Source organism: Gigantopelta aegis, chromosome 1, assembly GCF_016097555.1.
Source record: "Gigantopelta aegis isolate Gae_Host chromosome 1, Gae_host_genome, whole genome shotgun sequence".
In the NCBI taxonomy this organism is placed as follows: Eukaryota; Metazoa; Mollusca; class Gastropoda; order Neomphalida; family Peltospiridae; genus Gigantopelta; species Gigantopelta aegis.
Genome location: NC_054699.1, coordinates 2,126,575 through 2,141,919, shown reverse-complemented (window position 1 = coordinate 2,141,919; position 15,345 = coordinate 2,126,575). Strand labels below are relative to the sequence as shown.

The 15,345-nt window shown below is 38.4% G+C and overlaps 1 protein-coding gene across 1 annotated transcript; it reads right to left on the bottom strand.

Annotated features, from left to right (window-relative positions):
- Window positions 1-3,550: 3,550 nt before the first annotated feature.
- LOC121369102 lies at window positions 3,551-14,881 on the bottom strand. Its single transcript, XM_041493957.1, has 5 exons — window positions 14,419-14,881; window positions 9,461-11,696; window positions 7,616-7,687; window positions 6,661-6,790; window positions 3,551-5,280 (listed from the first exon to the last, which is right to left on the bottom strand). The coding sequence occupies exons 2-5, from the start codon at window positions 11,076-11,078 to the stop codon at window positions 4,647-4,649; spliced, it is 2,454 nt and encodes an 817-aa protein (XP_041349891.1). The 5' UTR covers window positions 11,079-11,696; window positions 14,419-14,881; the 3' UTR covers window positions 3,551-4,646.
- Window positions 14,882-15,345: the final 464 nt, after the last annotated feature.

Genomic DNA, 15,345 nt, shown 5'->3' with positions numbered 1-15,345 from the left:
AAAATTATTGGTTTTAAGGGTTTGTAATGTTTTGTATTGAGACACTTACTTGTTTGAACTTTATTGTTACTGAAAATGTTCACGAACTGTGAAGAAAAATCTCACAAATGAACAACAACAAATCAGATGTTGATTGCGCAAACCGTGCACGAGAAAACAAACCGAACCCAAATGATAACGGTCACGTGATATACCAACATCTGTGACATTGAAATGGAAATATCCCCTCTAAAAATAGATTGGACCTCGCTTACTTAACGTTTTTTTCTCGACAGAACGTCTTGTGAAAAAATGCATTTCGTGGTTTTACAAACATCAGGATTACCAAAAAGCACTTCAGGTGAATGGAAATGTGTATTCTAAATAATAAAATGTAAGTAAAGTGCAATTTTATTTGTGAAAAATGGGGTTTAATAGCGAAAAAAATAACGCCGTAATGGTTAACAAATAGCCGTAACTAGGGTGTGTCCCTTTAAGTAGCTTATATATGAAACAAGTTGAACCACACAGGAGAAAGTTTCACAATTTATCACTCGAATTACTTGTACCGACCCTTTTTGTTACCATTTTAATTGCCATTATTGTAAGCAGTATGCTATTATTGTAAGCAGTATGCTATTATTGTAAGCAGTATGCCATTATTGTAAGCAGTATGCTTTTCAGTTGTAAGATACTGAACTTATTAATAGTAGTCATTGTCTCTTATTTTTCGATTTTCTTAAGGGGCACAGACGGCTAACTGAAAGTAAAGCTAACCATCCATTCATACATGATCCGTGTCCGTGAGAAATCGCTTCATTAGATAGACATGAAGCATCCACTGATCTGTGAGGAATCGCTCTGTGAGCGGCTTTTCACCAACACAGATGCCTTATTTTCAAACTTGGCATGACCTTGATGACATCAATGACAGTGAAACATTGGTTTCGTTTTTAATCCAGGGAGAAAAAAAAAATGTTTTAACGTGTTTCAATCACGCACACACAGACTCTGTATGAATGGATGGCTAGCTTAACGTTACAAATTAGACTATTAATCTGTCAACATTCATCACCTCCTGAAACTGGGGACCCTCTCGATGGATTAATTTTAAAATCATTGCGATTATTTATTTATATAGCCAACTACAAGGTGTCACACCCAACTAATCTTTAAAAAAACAAAATCCTTTAATTTGGAATCCAGAAATAAAGCTGGATTTTTTATACCTTTATCTAGGTTCACTTGATATACTTACCTTTGTTGGACATCCAATAGCCGAGGTATTTTTCGTGCTGTGGTATTGTTGAAGTCATTTATTCATTCTTTTTTCTGGGTGATATACAGATGAAAACCTGGGTTTTGGATCATCTAAAAACTGTTTCCCTCTGTATTCTTTGATAAAAAAATCAATAATACAAACATTTTAAACACCCAAGTATTTTGAGGGTTTTTTGTCCACCCTCATATTGAAGTAGCCCAAGTAATAATATAATACTTGAAGACCTGGCCTGTGTTCGGCCAGAGTGAGTGGAAAAACTCAAACAACTACACTGGGAACCAACCAAATAGTTCACAAAAAGGTAGCTTCACTTGCTCTCACTGAACATAGGACAGGCTATAGTTTTGTTTTACTTCTTAAAAGTTCAACCATTTGTCTCGTTTTGAAAGACATTTAGCATTAACTACACACACTGCTGAATTTGTTTTCATACGACATTGTGATCACTAGGTATTCCAAAGAGTTTCGTAAAGGAAAAAAAATAGAAAACTACATGTATTTAATTTTTAAAATTATTTCTGCAAATTTATTTAAATTTTAGAACCATTTGCCATTGTGATAAATCCATTATATAGTACACTATACATTTCATGCCTGTAGCATAATATTTTGTACAAATGTTGTTTTTTTTTGTTTTTTTACTGTACTTTGCTCTGTACAGCTGTCTGTCTCTTTGTATAGAGTCACTATTTAACCATGTCAACATACCATGCTAGTCTCAATAAACAAGTTTGTATATACACATACTCCAGTTGTCATTTTCAGTGAATGGAGGTAGGGTGGGGTATTGAAGGGGTAGGAGTATGGTAGAGTGGAGGAAAGGGTGGAGTGGGCGATTGAAGAGGCAGGTGTAGGGTGGGGTATTGAAGGGGTAGGAGTACGGTAGAGTGGAGGAAAGGGTGGAGTGGGGGGGATTGAAGAGACAGGTGTAGGGTGGGGTATTAAGTGGAAAGAATGGAGGCTTGAAGGGGTAGGAGTAGGGTTGGAATGGGAACTGGAAGTAGGGTGTGGGATTGAAGATGTAGGGTTGAGTGGGTGGCCTCTCAAATCCCCAACTTGATCTTTACGGCCATTCTTTCCACCCCATTCTTAACAACGTGGTGCAGGTGAGGCTGGGGAAGGGAGATTGAAGAAGAGATGTTCTGAGCAATGCAATTCAATTCATTGCATAATACCAAACAAACTGGTGTCAGCAAACCAAAAATAAAAAAAGCATGGGTAGGGTAGGATGTCATGGAGTGGAAGTAAATCTGTATTATTCTGCCAAACGGGTTACTCTATCCAAATGGCAATAAAGGATCTTTTATATGCACTTTCCCACAGACGGGTCATGTCATTGCCTTTGATTTATTGATCATGCCACTGATCAGAGACCCATCATACCTCAGACAACACTATACCACTGAGCTGGTATCCCAAGCCAAACTTCTCGTCAAAAGAAAAGAAGAAATGGGATACTTTTTCTTCAATTTTTTTTATTAGCAGCAAAGAATTTTTTTACAAGTACCATCCCACTGACAGAATAGTACACACCACAGCCTTTGATGTACCAGTTATGGAGCACTAGCTGGAATGAGAAATAGACCAATTGGGATCATTATGCATCAGGCGAGCACTTTACCATGGCTATGCCCTCCCCTCCCCCCCCCCCACCACGCAAATCTATACAGTTAACTTAATACACACTATGGCATACAAAGTAACAACAAATATGGTTACTAATATTTGGTATTCAAGCGCATGTTGATATAATTTATTAAACGATGTGCATAACAAAAAAGTAGTATCTCTTAATTTTAAACTTTTTATCAGTAGTTCATAAATATTCCTCGACGCCACTCTATGAGTCTATAGGCCATCAGGTTTTTTTTTTAAATTCTGTTCTTGGTCTTGTGATCACGGGATTTTCTTGCCGACACATGCTACCAACATGCAACCAGAAACGATCAGTTACTTGAAATCTGAGGCCTTCTTTACCAGTCTTATGTCAGATAAAATACAAAACATATGAAAGCCACATTTGTTTAAAGACGCCATAACACATTTTTATGGCTAACATATGGTCTTAACATTTGGTCGATAACAAGGAAATGTTTATTTGACGACTCGCTCAACACCTTTTATTTACGGTTATATGGCATCAGACATATGGTTATGGACCACACGGATATTGAGAGAGGAAACCCGCGGTCGCCACTTCATGAACTACTCTTTTTTGATTAGCAGCAAGGGATCTTTTATATGCACTATCCCACTGACAGGATAGTACATACCACGGCCTATGTTACACCAGTTGTGGAGCACTGGCTCGAACGAGAAATAGCTCAATGGGTCCACCGACAGGGATTGATCCTAGACCAACCGCATGTCAAGCGAACGCTTTACTACTGGGCTACGTCCCGCCCCCATTTGGTTCGAGAGACCAAGAAAACCTGCTTGCAAAACCAACTCTAGCAAACAAGCAGCAAGAAATCTGTTTGTGTGCACTTTTCTGTCATTAGGACAACCGTATATAGCACAGCCGTAGTATAATTCATGAGCAATGTGTGAGTATTTCAATGGTGATCGAAGGAAGAAATGTTTTAGTTAATTACACTCGACACATTTTAATTGTGGTTATATGGTATTTGAGATATGGTTAATGACCACACAGATGGTGACAGCACCTCACAGACAGGATAGAACACATCACGGCCTCTGTTACACTGGTCCTCTTCAAAGAACAAGTTTCACTTTTGCTTTGTCACTTTTTGAAATGTTTTAAAAGTGTATTCAAACTTCTTCTATTTAAGATTTTATGTTTAAGTTTTTCTTCAATTGTAACTAGAACAAGAAATAGCCTAATGCGCCCTTCGGCACAGACCGGTGCTTCATCAACGGCATATGGGGCGAACGCTTTACCACTGGGCTACGTCCCTCTCCCTCCGAGGGCGATTGATTCTATAATCATATATGTTAATCAGCACACCAAACGCAAGCTCTCTACCGCTAAGCAACATCCTGCTCTTACAAAATGGCTGAATTGTTCTAATTCAGCTACTTGCTTCGCCACATATTTTACTCACAGTTCACAGTGTATCTGCCAGAAAGAAAGTTTTTGGGTATGGCGCTATGGAATTGAATATTTACAATGTGTGTGCTAAATGCAACCACAGTCGACAGGGGGTATGGGGGCCTCCACAGAAAGACAATGGGTATGGGTTAGGGTTAAGAAAATCATACAGTAATGATAAAGAGTTATTAATTTTGTCAAAAGGTTAACTTAAAAAAAACTGCAAAAATCTTTGGGTATAGCGCCATACCCGTTTTACCCTCTGGCAGAAAGCCTGCAACTTGAATATAATTGATTAAATAGAAGATATGATAAAAAGGCAAGTGTCCCGTATCATTTGTCTGTGACTATAGTTTGCCAAATTCCTCCTGGGTGCCACTGTACAAGTTTATGTTGAACGGAAAACAAAACTGTCGAATCCTGACCATTCTGTGGCTTGCTCGACAAGAGTTTTTCCATGTCACCCACCCCGATATCCACCGCTTTACGTTCTAACTGACACAGGTGGGAAAACGGGTCTGAAGGTATTGGACTGGTTCTCACTGCCTCGTGACATTTCAAAATGGACCGTTCCTCACAAATCTTTTCCGTCCGTTTTGGCCATTTTGGACTGGTCCTCTTCGAAGAAGCTACTTTCACTTTCCTTTTGTGACTTTTTGAAATGTTTTTAAAATTCCTTTTCGTAATGTATTCAAAATTCTTCTGTCTATTTAAGATTTTCTGTTTGGTTTTTCTCCAGTTATCACCCCTCTTGGAACCAGACATTAACGAATTTGTAATTAAAACCTTTTTACGAGATTTAACTTTGGAAAATGATGTATCTCTATTTTCTCCATGATTCACTTGCAAATGACGTCGACGTTTAGATGCTTTCCTGTCAAACCAGTCGAGATGACGTTTTCTCTTAAACCGAAGACACTTCTGTACTTTTCTCTCCTCGTCTTTTTTTACCCTGGTGTTTTTCTCACTGAAGATTAAAAAGAAAATATCAAAGGAAAACAATATCTCTTTAATGACACCTCAGCACATTTTAACACACATCTAGTTGGTGTCTAACTTGGTTATTTAGACATTATTTGGTCGAGGTTGAGGTCGAGAGACAGGCACAGAGAGAGACAGACAGACAGAGACAGTGAGAGAAAGAGACGTGCAGAGAGAAAGAGACATGTAGAGAGAGGAAACCATTGACACTGTATGAGTTACTTCTACTGATAAAGCAGCAAGGGATCTTTTATATGCACTTTCCCACAGACAGGATAGTACATACCACAGCCTTTGACCACAGACAGGACTACATACAATGGCCACAGCTGTGGGGCATTGGTTGGGATGGTAAAAAATCCTGAATCCACCGAGGATGATCGATCCAGTAACCCATCGCACTCCTCAGGCAAGCACTCTACCACGGAACTACATCTCACCCCTCAAAATAAAGATGGTTAAAATTAAAATTTGTTTTGTTTAACGACACCACCAGAGCACATTGATTTATTAATCATCGGCTATTGGACATCAAACATTTGGTAATTTTGATATATAGTCCTAGAGAGGAAACCCGCTACATTTTCCCATTAATAGCAAGGGATTTTTTATATGCACATCCCACAGAAAGGATAGCACATACTACAGCCTTTGATATACCAATGGTGGTGCACTGTATAGCTGGACCGGCCTCGGTGGCGTCGTGGTAGGCCATCGGTCTACAGGCTGGTAGGTACTGGGTTCAGATCCCAGTCGAGGCATGGGATTTTTAATCCAGATACCGACTATGAGTGAGTGCTCCGCAAGACTCAATGGGTAGGTGTAAACCACAAGCGCAAATAAAAGATCCCTTGCTGCTAATCGGAAGAGTAGCCTATGTAGTGGCGACAGTGGGTTTCCTCTCAAAATCTGTGTGGTCCTTAACCATATGTCCTGACGCCATATAACCGTAAATAAAATGTGTTGAGTGCATGAGTTAAATAAAACTTTTCTTTCTTTGTATTGCTGGAACGAGAAATAGCCCAATAGACCCACCGACGGGGATCAATCCCAGACTGACCATGCACCAAGTGGGCGCTTTACCAACGGACTACATCTGACCCCCCCGAGGAGACTCTTTTTGTGTGCGTGTGTGTGTGGTGTGGCTTCAAACACTGCTGCTTCAAACATAGAATATGGAGACAATTTTCATCTGTTTTAACCCCAACCCCCACCCCCACCTCAATTCCTACAGTCTTGAGGGAAATCTGGACAGACGATAACATTGGATAAACTCAGATTGACTTTGAATATGTCATAGTGTGAACAGTAAGATTATTTTAATTTTAGCCAGATCATATAATTTTATGTTGCTATGGACACAAACCTTTGTTTGGAAAACTCGGTGATCAGTCTATAATACTGCTGATATTTGGGGTTGATCACTGGCAAAACCTTTGTACCCGATCTGAGCCGTATTCCACGGGCAAGATGACTGGTCACATCATACAACTTTTCTGAAAAGGTAAAAAAACCCACCCAAAAACCACATTAATATATTACAGTTAATCTTCACGCAAACATTTTGTTTTCATTATCTTGATTAGAGCCCCAACACCAAGGTGAAATAACTTTCGTCTAAAAACAAAACTGATAGAAAGTAAGCAGACTTCGTGCCCCTCTTTTGAAGGAAAAATGTAACTTGTTGCCCTTATTTTTATTAATGAACTGAAGGAAATACTTGCCATGCCCCCAACCCACCCACCCCAAAAAAAACACTCTTCAAAAAAAGTAGGGGAACCTAAAATATTAATGTTAATATCAACTAGTTGACCAATCATACATTTTGACCACAGACATCCTAGTAAAGAACGTTCAGGTCTGTTTATCAACACACCGAAACACATTCCATAGTTTTCACATGCATCACACAGTTGCCCCGTACACGTGTGTGGGGTGTCATTCTCGATTTTGACAATTTCCAGGAAGGTCCATTAATCACTGGAACATTATTTCTGTCATCTTTTTTATTCTGTTGATCATATAGCAACGATGTTATTGTTTTGTTTTGAGTAATTTTTATTGTTTTAATTTGCGATTTACTGAAAAAACCCAGTCAACTTTCAAATTTCACTTCTGACCCCAGTCGTCCTTTAAGATCTTTGGTGGTCATAAAAACTACTGTAATACTGAACTACCAGTTGTAATGTTTGCCCAATTAATTCACTGTTATCATATAACCATTCCCCACAGCTAATATACCTTACAATTTGGGCAATTGTAAATTCTTATTGGAGTTCCCCTACTTTTTTTGAAGAGTATATATTAAAATTAGCACTAACCAGTATCTGAGCTGCCTGCCACGCCACTACAAGTACTGTCAGCATCATCATCCATCTGAGCATCACGGACTGCTGTAACATAACAATAAACAAACATCAATGAGTTGAGAGGGCAGGATGTAGCTCAGTGGCAAAGTACTGTCAGCATCATCATCCATCTGAGCATCACGGATTGCTGTAACATAACAATAAACAAACATCAATCAGTCGAGAGGGCGTGATGTAGCTCAGTGGCAAAGTACTGTCAGCATCATCATCCATCTGAGCATCACAGACTGCTGTAACATAACAATAAACAAACATCAGAGTCGAGAGGGCGTGATGTAGCTCAGTGGCAAAGTACTGTCAGCATCATCATCCATCTGAGCATCACAGACTGCTGTAACATAACAATAAACAAACATCAGAGTCGAGAGGGCGGGATGTAGCTCAGTGGCAAAGTACTGTCAGCATCATCATCCATCTGAGCATCACAGACTGCTGTAACATAACAATAAACAAACATCAGAGTCGAGAGGGCGGGATGTAGCTCAGTGGCAAAGTACTGTCAGCATCATCATCCATCTGAGCATCACGGACTGCTGTAACATAACAATAAACAAACATCAATCAGTCGAGAGGGCGGGATGTAGCTCAGTGGCAAAGCGTTCGCTTAATGCGATTAATGGTCTAGGATCGATCCCTGTCGGTGGACCCATTAGGTTATTTCTTGTTCCAGCCAGTGCACCACAACTGATACATATATCAAAGGCCATGGTATGTACTATCCTGTCTGTGGGATGGTGTATATAAAAGATCCCTTGCTACTAATTGAAAAATGTAGCAGGTTTCCTCTAAGACTATATGTTAAAATTACCTAATGTTTGACATCCAATAGCAGATGATCAACAAATCAATGTGCTCTAGTAGTGTTGTTAAACAAAACAAATATATTTCCTAATGCAGCAATGGGTTTTTTTATATGCACCTTCCCACATACATACAGGAAAGCACATACCCAGGCCTTTGACCAGTTGTGGTGCACTGGTTCGAATGAGAGAAAAAAAATATCAGCTGAATGGATCCACAGAGGTAGTTTGATCCTGCGATGCAAGCACCTAGAGCAAGCACTCAGCTCATCAAAGAACAGGGACAAGAGCAAATGTGCAGGCTTGTCACTCCTGACTAAAACATTTGGCACAAAACCTAAATTCTGTGAACACCGATAACATGGAAAAATTTTGTCATTTTATTTTTCATTTCAACTTATTATCATGCTTATACCCACTTAAGGTTCAAGCACGCTGTCGTGGGCAGACTCCTCAGCTATCAGGGCTGTCTGTCCAGGACAGTGGGTTAGATGTTAATTGTTAGTGGTTAGTGAGAGATAAGAGAGTGTAGTTGCCTTACACCTACCCACTGAGTTGTTAAAACCAGCTCTGGGTGGGAGCCGGTACCGAGCTGCGAACCCTGTACCTACCAGCCGTATGTTCAATGGCTTAACCACGACACCACCGCGGCTAGTTATTTTTTCATTAAAACCCTAGTGGGAGCAAATACTTACATGATAACTATCTGTACCTCTATGGTTAGTGTAACAATATGGCTAGTTTTGCAGTATAGGGAAAAAATGCTTTGTAAAATAAACTTTAAATAAATGTGCATTGAGTTTATTATTATTATTGTGTGTAATTACCATGTTATGCCAATATTACAAAGTGTCTTATACAGTGATTAATTTAATTAAAACAATTGAATGGAAACATGCAGCCTGCAAGTGCCGAAATTATTGCCCACCACTGCAAACTACATGCACCAAAACAGTGTAAATATTCACAACTTTCAACCCTATGGATGACACTGTACCTTTTCTTTCATTTTCTTCTTTGGAATCTGGAAACATGGAATTATCTCCCTTGAAGTCTGGAAATACAGAATTTTCTCTTTTGGAATATGGAAACACAGAATCCTCTCCCTTGGAATCTGAAACCATTGAATTGTCTCCCTTGGTATCATCTCCTTGGTCTAGCATAACAGTAGAATAACCAGGTTGTCTCTTGTCCCCAGAAGATAAAACATGTGATGTACATCCCTGTGATAAAATAAACTCTTGAGCAGAAGTTTCTTTATTCAAATTACCTAACAAGACTGAGCCATCTTCTATATGTTTCTTACATTCTGAACAGACTTTGTTATTTTGGTCATTACAGGCATTTAGATTCTTGATGGCCTGGCGAGTTAATGGCTGGTCTCCATCTACCGGTGCCTGCTTGGCTTTGTTTACATGTGCCTGCTCGGCTTTGTTTACATGTGCCTGCTCACATTCTACACAGACTGAAGCCTTATTCGACATCTTTTCTGGAGAATGTTCCACAGTATCTTTGTCACACTGTCGCTTCCTTGAACTCTGCCATTTGGGTTTACCTACACTGCTGAGTGATGCTTCATCTTCTCTTGAAGAAAACTGTGTCGTTTCTTTGTTACACTCAAAGTTGTCCTTACAACAAATAGCTGATGAGTCTGACCACAACCCTTTCTTACCACAGGCAGACGCATCTACAGAACCTCTTTCATAACTAGCACAGCCGGACAAGCCATACGAACACGCACTGAATGAATCCGATAAACAGTCGCTGAGTTTTCTAAGTTTCCTTCTTGGTTTCTTCAGCCTGAGTGTGACACTGCTTCCGTTACAAGACTGATCACAGATGTGGTCAAAACTGTCATCAACGTGTTCACCAGGTTCCAGGTCACTCAAGCTATCGTAGAGTCTGTTGAAGATTCTTGAAAGTAATTTCTCATTGTGGTTTTTGGTCCTCGGAGACATGGTCACATCCCTGATGGTCAGGTTTCTGTTGTTAGCTACTTCACAAGCATCAGCAGACACAGAATTGTGCGAAGCTGAAATCTTGTCAGACTTTGAAGATGTAACAGTCTGGTTGTTTGCATCCGATGTTCCAACTAAATCAGCATCAGCAACAACTGCTTCTGAAGTATTAACACGAGCATCTGGTTTTGAAGTATTAACACAAGCACCTGCTTCTGAAGCATTAACAAGAGCAACTGCTTCTGATGTATAAACACTAGTATGCACATTATCTACAAACCTTTCCATTTGCACACCAGTAACAAACAATTGTGAAATTTCACAAAAGGAACCATTTTTTGCTTTTTGTTGACCACGGTCAGAAGTAATTATTTCTGATGGTCCAGACACCAAATTGAGATTTGTGTTTCCTTGTGATCCTCTTCTGCGATGTGTTTGCTTCTTGCGGAGATTTTTTAGGCTCAGTATTTTCTCTACTGCTGGTTTTGTTGTCAGCAAGTAGAGATAATCAAAATAGGCTGCTAATGCAGCATTTTGAAAGTCATCCTGCAAATCCATCAGATTTGTATTATTCTCGCAACCTTTCTCCACAGAGTCATCAACTTGTGCGGTAGACCCTTGACAAAGCATGACTGCTGGGTTAACACACTTCCTCATAAATGCTTGATTAGCACAAGCATGTTTTTATAGAATAATCCATGTATTCAAACAATGTTCCTTCGATTCAGCATGTGTATTAAAAACATTGTGTTACAATACAATTAGTCATTTGGTTGCAACATGTTCTATACCGGTTTTTAATTTATCATCAACAGTTGCTACAGCCAATGGTTTTATAATACTTTCTAGTAGCAGCCTGTTAGCATCATAAAATGTACACTGTAGTACTAAATTTGCAAGATGAAGATGATAACAGCAAATGCAGTCCATGTAAAACCATCACACTCTGTTTAAATGTATTAAGCAACAATAACATGTACACTTTCATACATCTTCTTCAGATCTGTACCATGCTGATGTGTTGAATTACTGGTTAATAAGAAACATCCAGACACTACAGTACACAAATATGAATAGTCCATGTACGTACTTCACAAAGACTCATTTTTCAAGAAGCTAGTGATGTGAGTATTTGAAATCAAATACTATACATTAATACATGCACTCTACACATGTATAACATGTACGTCCAGTGCCAATTGCAACTAATTAATTTATAAAAGCAGGTAATTTCTTTCTCTTATCCCATCTGCGTTGACCAGAATCTTGCTTGAACTGAAAAGTAATGAAGACAAATTAAGAAAAACAAAAAGAACACCAACGGGCATCATCCAATGGTAAAACCTAGTAACTCACTTTTTGCAGGTTTTGATAGGAGAGGGAGATGGAGAGGGAGAGGGAGAGGGAGAGAGAGAGAGAGAGAGAGAGAGAGAGAGAGAGAGAGAGAGAGAGAGAGAGAGAGAGAGAGAGAGAGAGAGAGAGAGAAACAAAAACACACACAGACAGACAGAATAGCTTGTGCATTGTGATTCATATTGATGTTTCATATGTTAAATCATTTATTTGGACATATGAGTGATAATGTATATTGTGTATGTATGTATTATAATTATGTCTGTTATAATCATAAGATATTTAACATGACATAAAATTAATTATTCCATAATTTACACAATATGATATTGTGTAAATTATGGAATAATTAATTTTATGTCATGTTAAATACTATAATTTAAATGATGGAATATTATGTATTGTTTGTCCTGAGATTTATATATGCATAATATCTAAAATATTGTTATATTGTATTTTAATTATATTGTTACAGAGGGAAAACAAATGGAAAATATCAGCTATTAAAGACCCATTTGACCCTAATGCAGGATGCACATTAAGTCAATACTTTTCTTAATGTGCAGGGTGAGTTGCTTCCCTCTTATTTAGCAAATTTAAAATGACAGGGAAATGTTTTGTTGTTGTTGGAATGTTTACAGGACTTGCAGAATTTTTATCAAATCCACTAGCCATGGGATCAGTTATTTTTAAAATTTACTAGCCACAATTTAAAATTCACTAGCCCTACGTTACTTTAAGTTAATACAATTTTAGTGAATAATAGTAATAATCAGATATGTCACCTAAAGAGGGAAATAGAGCTTAAAAACACTAACATTGGGGGTTGGGGTGGGGTCAGGATATTCATATTTACAAAATAGATTTAACTGCAACATTTGACCTCTTTCTTTTCACTAGCCATCGGGCATGGCAATAATAGTTATTTACTAGCCCAACATTGAATATCACTAGCCATGGGAGTGTGGCTACCATAATCTAGAAAAAGAAATGTTTTATTTAACGACACACTTAATACATTTTATTTCCGGTTATATGGCGTCAGACATATGGTTAAGGACCACACAGATTTTGAGAGGAAACCCACTGTCGCCATTACATGGGCTACTCTTTCCGATTAGCAGCAATGGATCTTTTATTTGCGCTTCCCACAGGCAGGATAGCACAAACCATGGCCTTTGTTGAACCAGTTATGGATCACTGGTCGGTGCAAGTGGTTTACACCTACCCACTGAGCCTTGCGGAGCACTTACTCAGGGTTTGGAGTCGGTATCTGGATTAAAAATACCATGCCTCGACTGGGATCCGAACCCAGTACCTACCAGCCTGTAGACCGATGGCCTACCACAACGCCACCAAGGCCGGTTGTGGTCATCGATGGCAATTTGAACGCTGTACGCTACCTGACATTATCCAGGCTCACGTCATCCCATTTGTGCAAGGACAGCAACGTCACATCACGCTTCAGCAAGACAACGCTAGACCTCCACCAAGGCCTGTCCCATAATCTAGAAGCCCTGGTTTATTTTGTTAATAATGATGCAAGTACCGGTACTTCAGTCGGGATTTAGTGAGTACAATTGGTTATACATTTTTGGTTTATGTGTCCATTTGTTGCACACTATTTTGTTTAAATATAGTGCCACAAGTTTTGAATACCAGCTATATATAGGGTGGCTTGCGGTCATTTGCCCCCACCCCCGGACATTTGCAATTTTGCTTACTGAGAATCCGATCATTTGCCCCCATCTCAGTATTTTTTAATTTGTTTTTAAAAACATGTATGCATGTGTAAATCATATAATATTTTTCTTAATTACTGCAATTGAGATACATGAAGCCATGAATATCTGGCTTCCTTTTATTTATTCTGGAAGAAGTTAACAAATTATGAGAAATATTTCACACACACATATTGCTAGTGAGCTTTGTTTATAATAACATCAAATATCTGTTTTCTTTATTACCACTGATGTTAATTAAATCATTTAATCTACTTGATAGTGATGGCCTCCAAAACCATGGCTTTGATCAAAAGCCGGTATTTTAAATATTGCTTTATGTAATATGGAATATGCATTATTGTTACAATAAAATAATAATATTGTAATAAAATATGGAATATGTATTACTGTTGTTTCATATTAAAAGGGGAAAATGACCGGGGGGGGGGGGGGGGGGGGGGGGGGGGCAAATGTCAGGTGGGGGGCAAATGATCCGGACCCATATAGGGTATGTAACAATATTCGGACATAGAACGAACCACACTTTTTACGTGAATATGTCCCTTCATTGGCTTCAGACTTATTTGACTCGAAAAATTTATGTTGTTATTAATCATTTAAAACTATGATGTTACTACATATAGTATATAGTAACTATGGAATTTACTATTTATTTTTCAGCCGATTGTATTCTAAAACATAGATTTGTTTTAATTATTATTTACAAAATACTTTACTTTTCTTCTTACGACGTCAACGACTCAAACCAAACTGAAATTATTTACAAACATTTTTGAAGGATGGGACGGATTAATTGGGGTGGGTAAGTGCCGAGCGGACTTGTTCCCTCAATACGTAGTAACTTAATTTACATAGATCATCGTCAACGATGGCTGTGGAAAAGTCGGTAAACTACAAACCCTTTAATGTTTAAAATAACTTTTCAATATTTCATATTTTGCGCCTCAACAGACTGGAAACCAGGTTAATTTTTCTGCTCTTCTATAAAAATGAAGTTTCATCAAGGGAAGTAATTCGTACTAAAAACTATGATTATTATAATTATTTTCGCTGGTGTTTAAAATTGCAGTTTCCAGAATCGTTTTAATATATTAAAGATTTAAAATATATCATCCACACTCTCTCTCTCTCTCTCTCTCTCTCTCTCTCTCTCTCTCTCTCTCTCTCTCTCTCTCTCTCTCTCTCTAAAAGTAAATAATTAAATACGGTATGGTTTTATATTTCCCAAATACGAATTTAAAGAAACGATATTGATGCAGTAAGATATGTAATATTTATTGTGTACGGATCGAAAATTATGGTTGTTGTCGACACTAGCTAGGCTATAGTGCAAATTCATGTATTTTCCTGTAATAAACTGTCATAATTTTATTAAATAATACTTACCGGTAAATCTTTCCAGCACTGCTAACTCAGAAATAAAGCATTTCAGTGGTGACATAATAATAAATCAAATATATTTCAGTTAATACTGATCATTACACCACTGTCATAGGCATACGGGCTAGCATTTTTGTAGGGGGCTGATTTCTGCCCGAATTAAACAAAAATGCCTGAATATGGAATTCAACATTTATTCATATTATCAACCAATCAACCATTTGACTCGTACTTACATCCACTGAAGGGTCAAGCACGACTGTCTTGGGCATATTCTCCGAGATTAATCGATGGGTGTGTCCAAAACAGGGGGTATTCATATTAGCATTACTGCCCAACAGCTAAAGAGGGTTGCTAACGAATTATTACGCATTTTTACATGGATTACAGGCCTGTATTTAGATGGGGTTCGGGGGGTTCGTCCGAACCCTCCCGCAAAAGCTGAG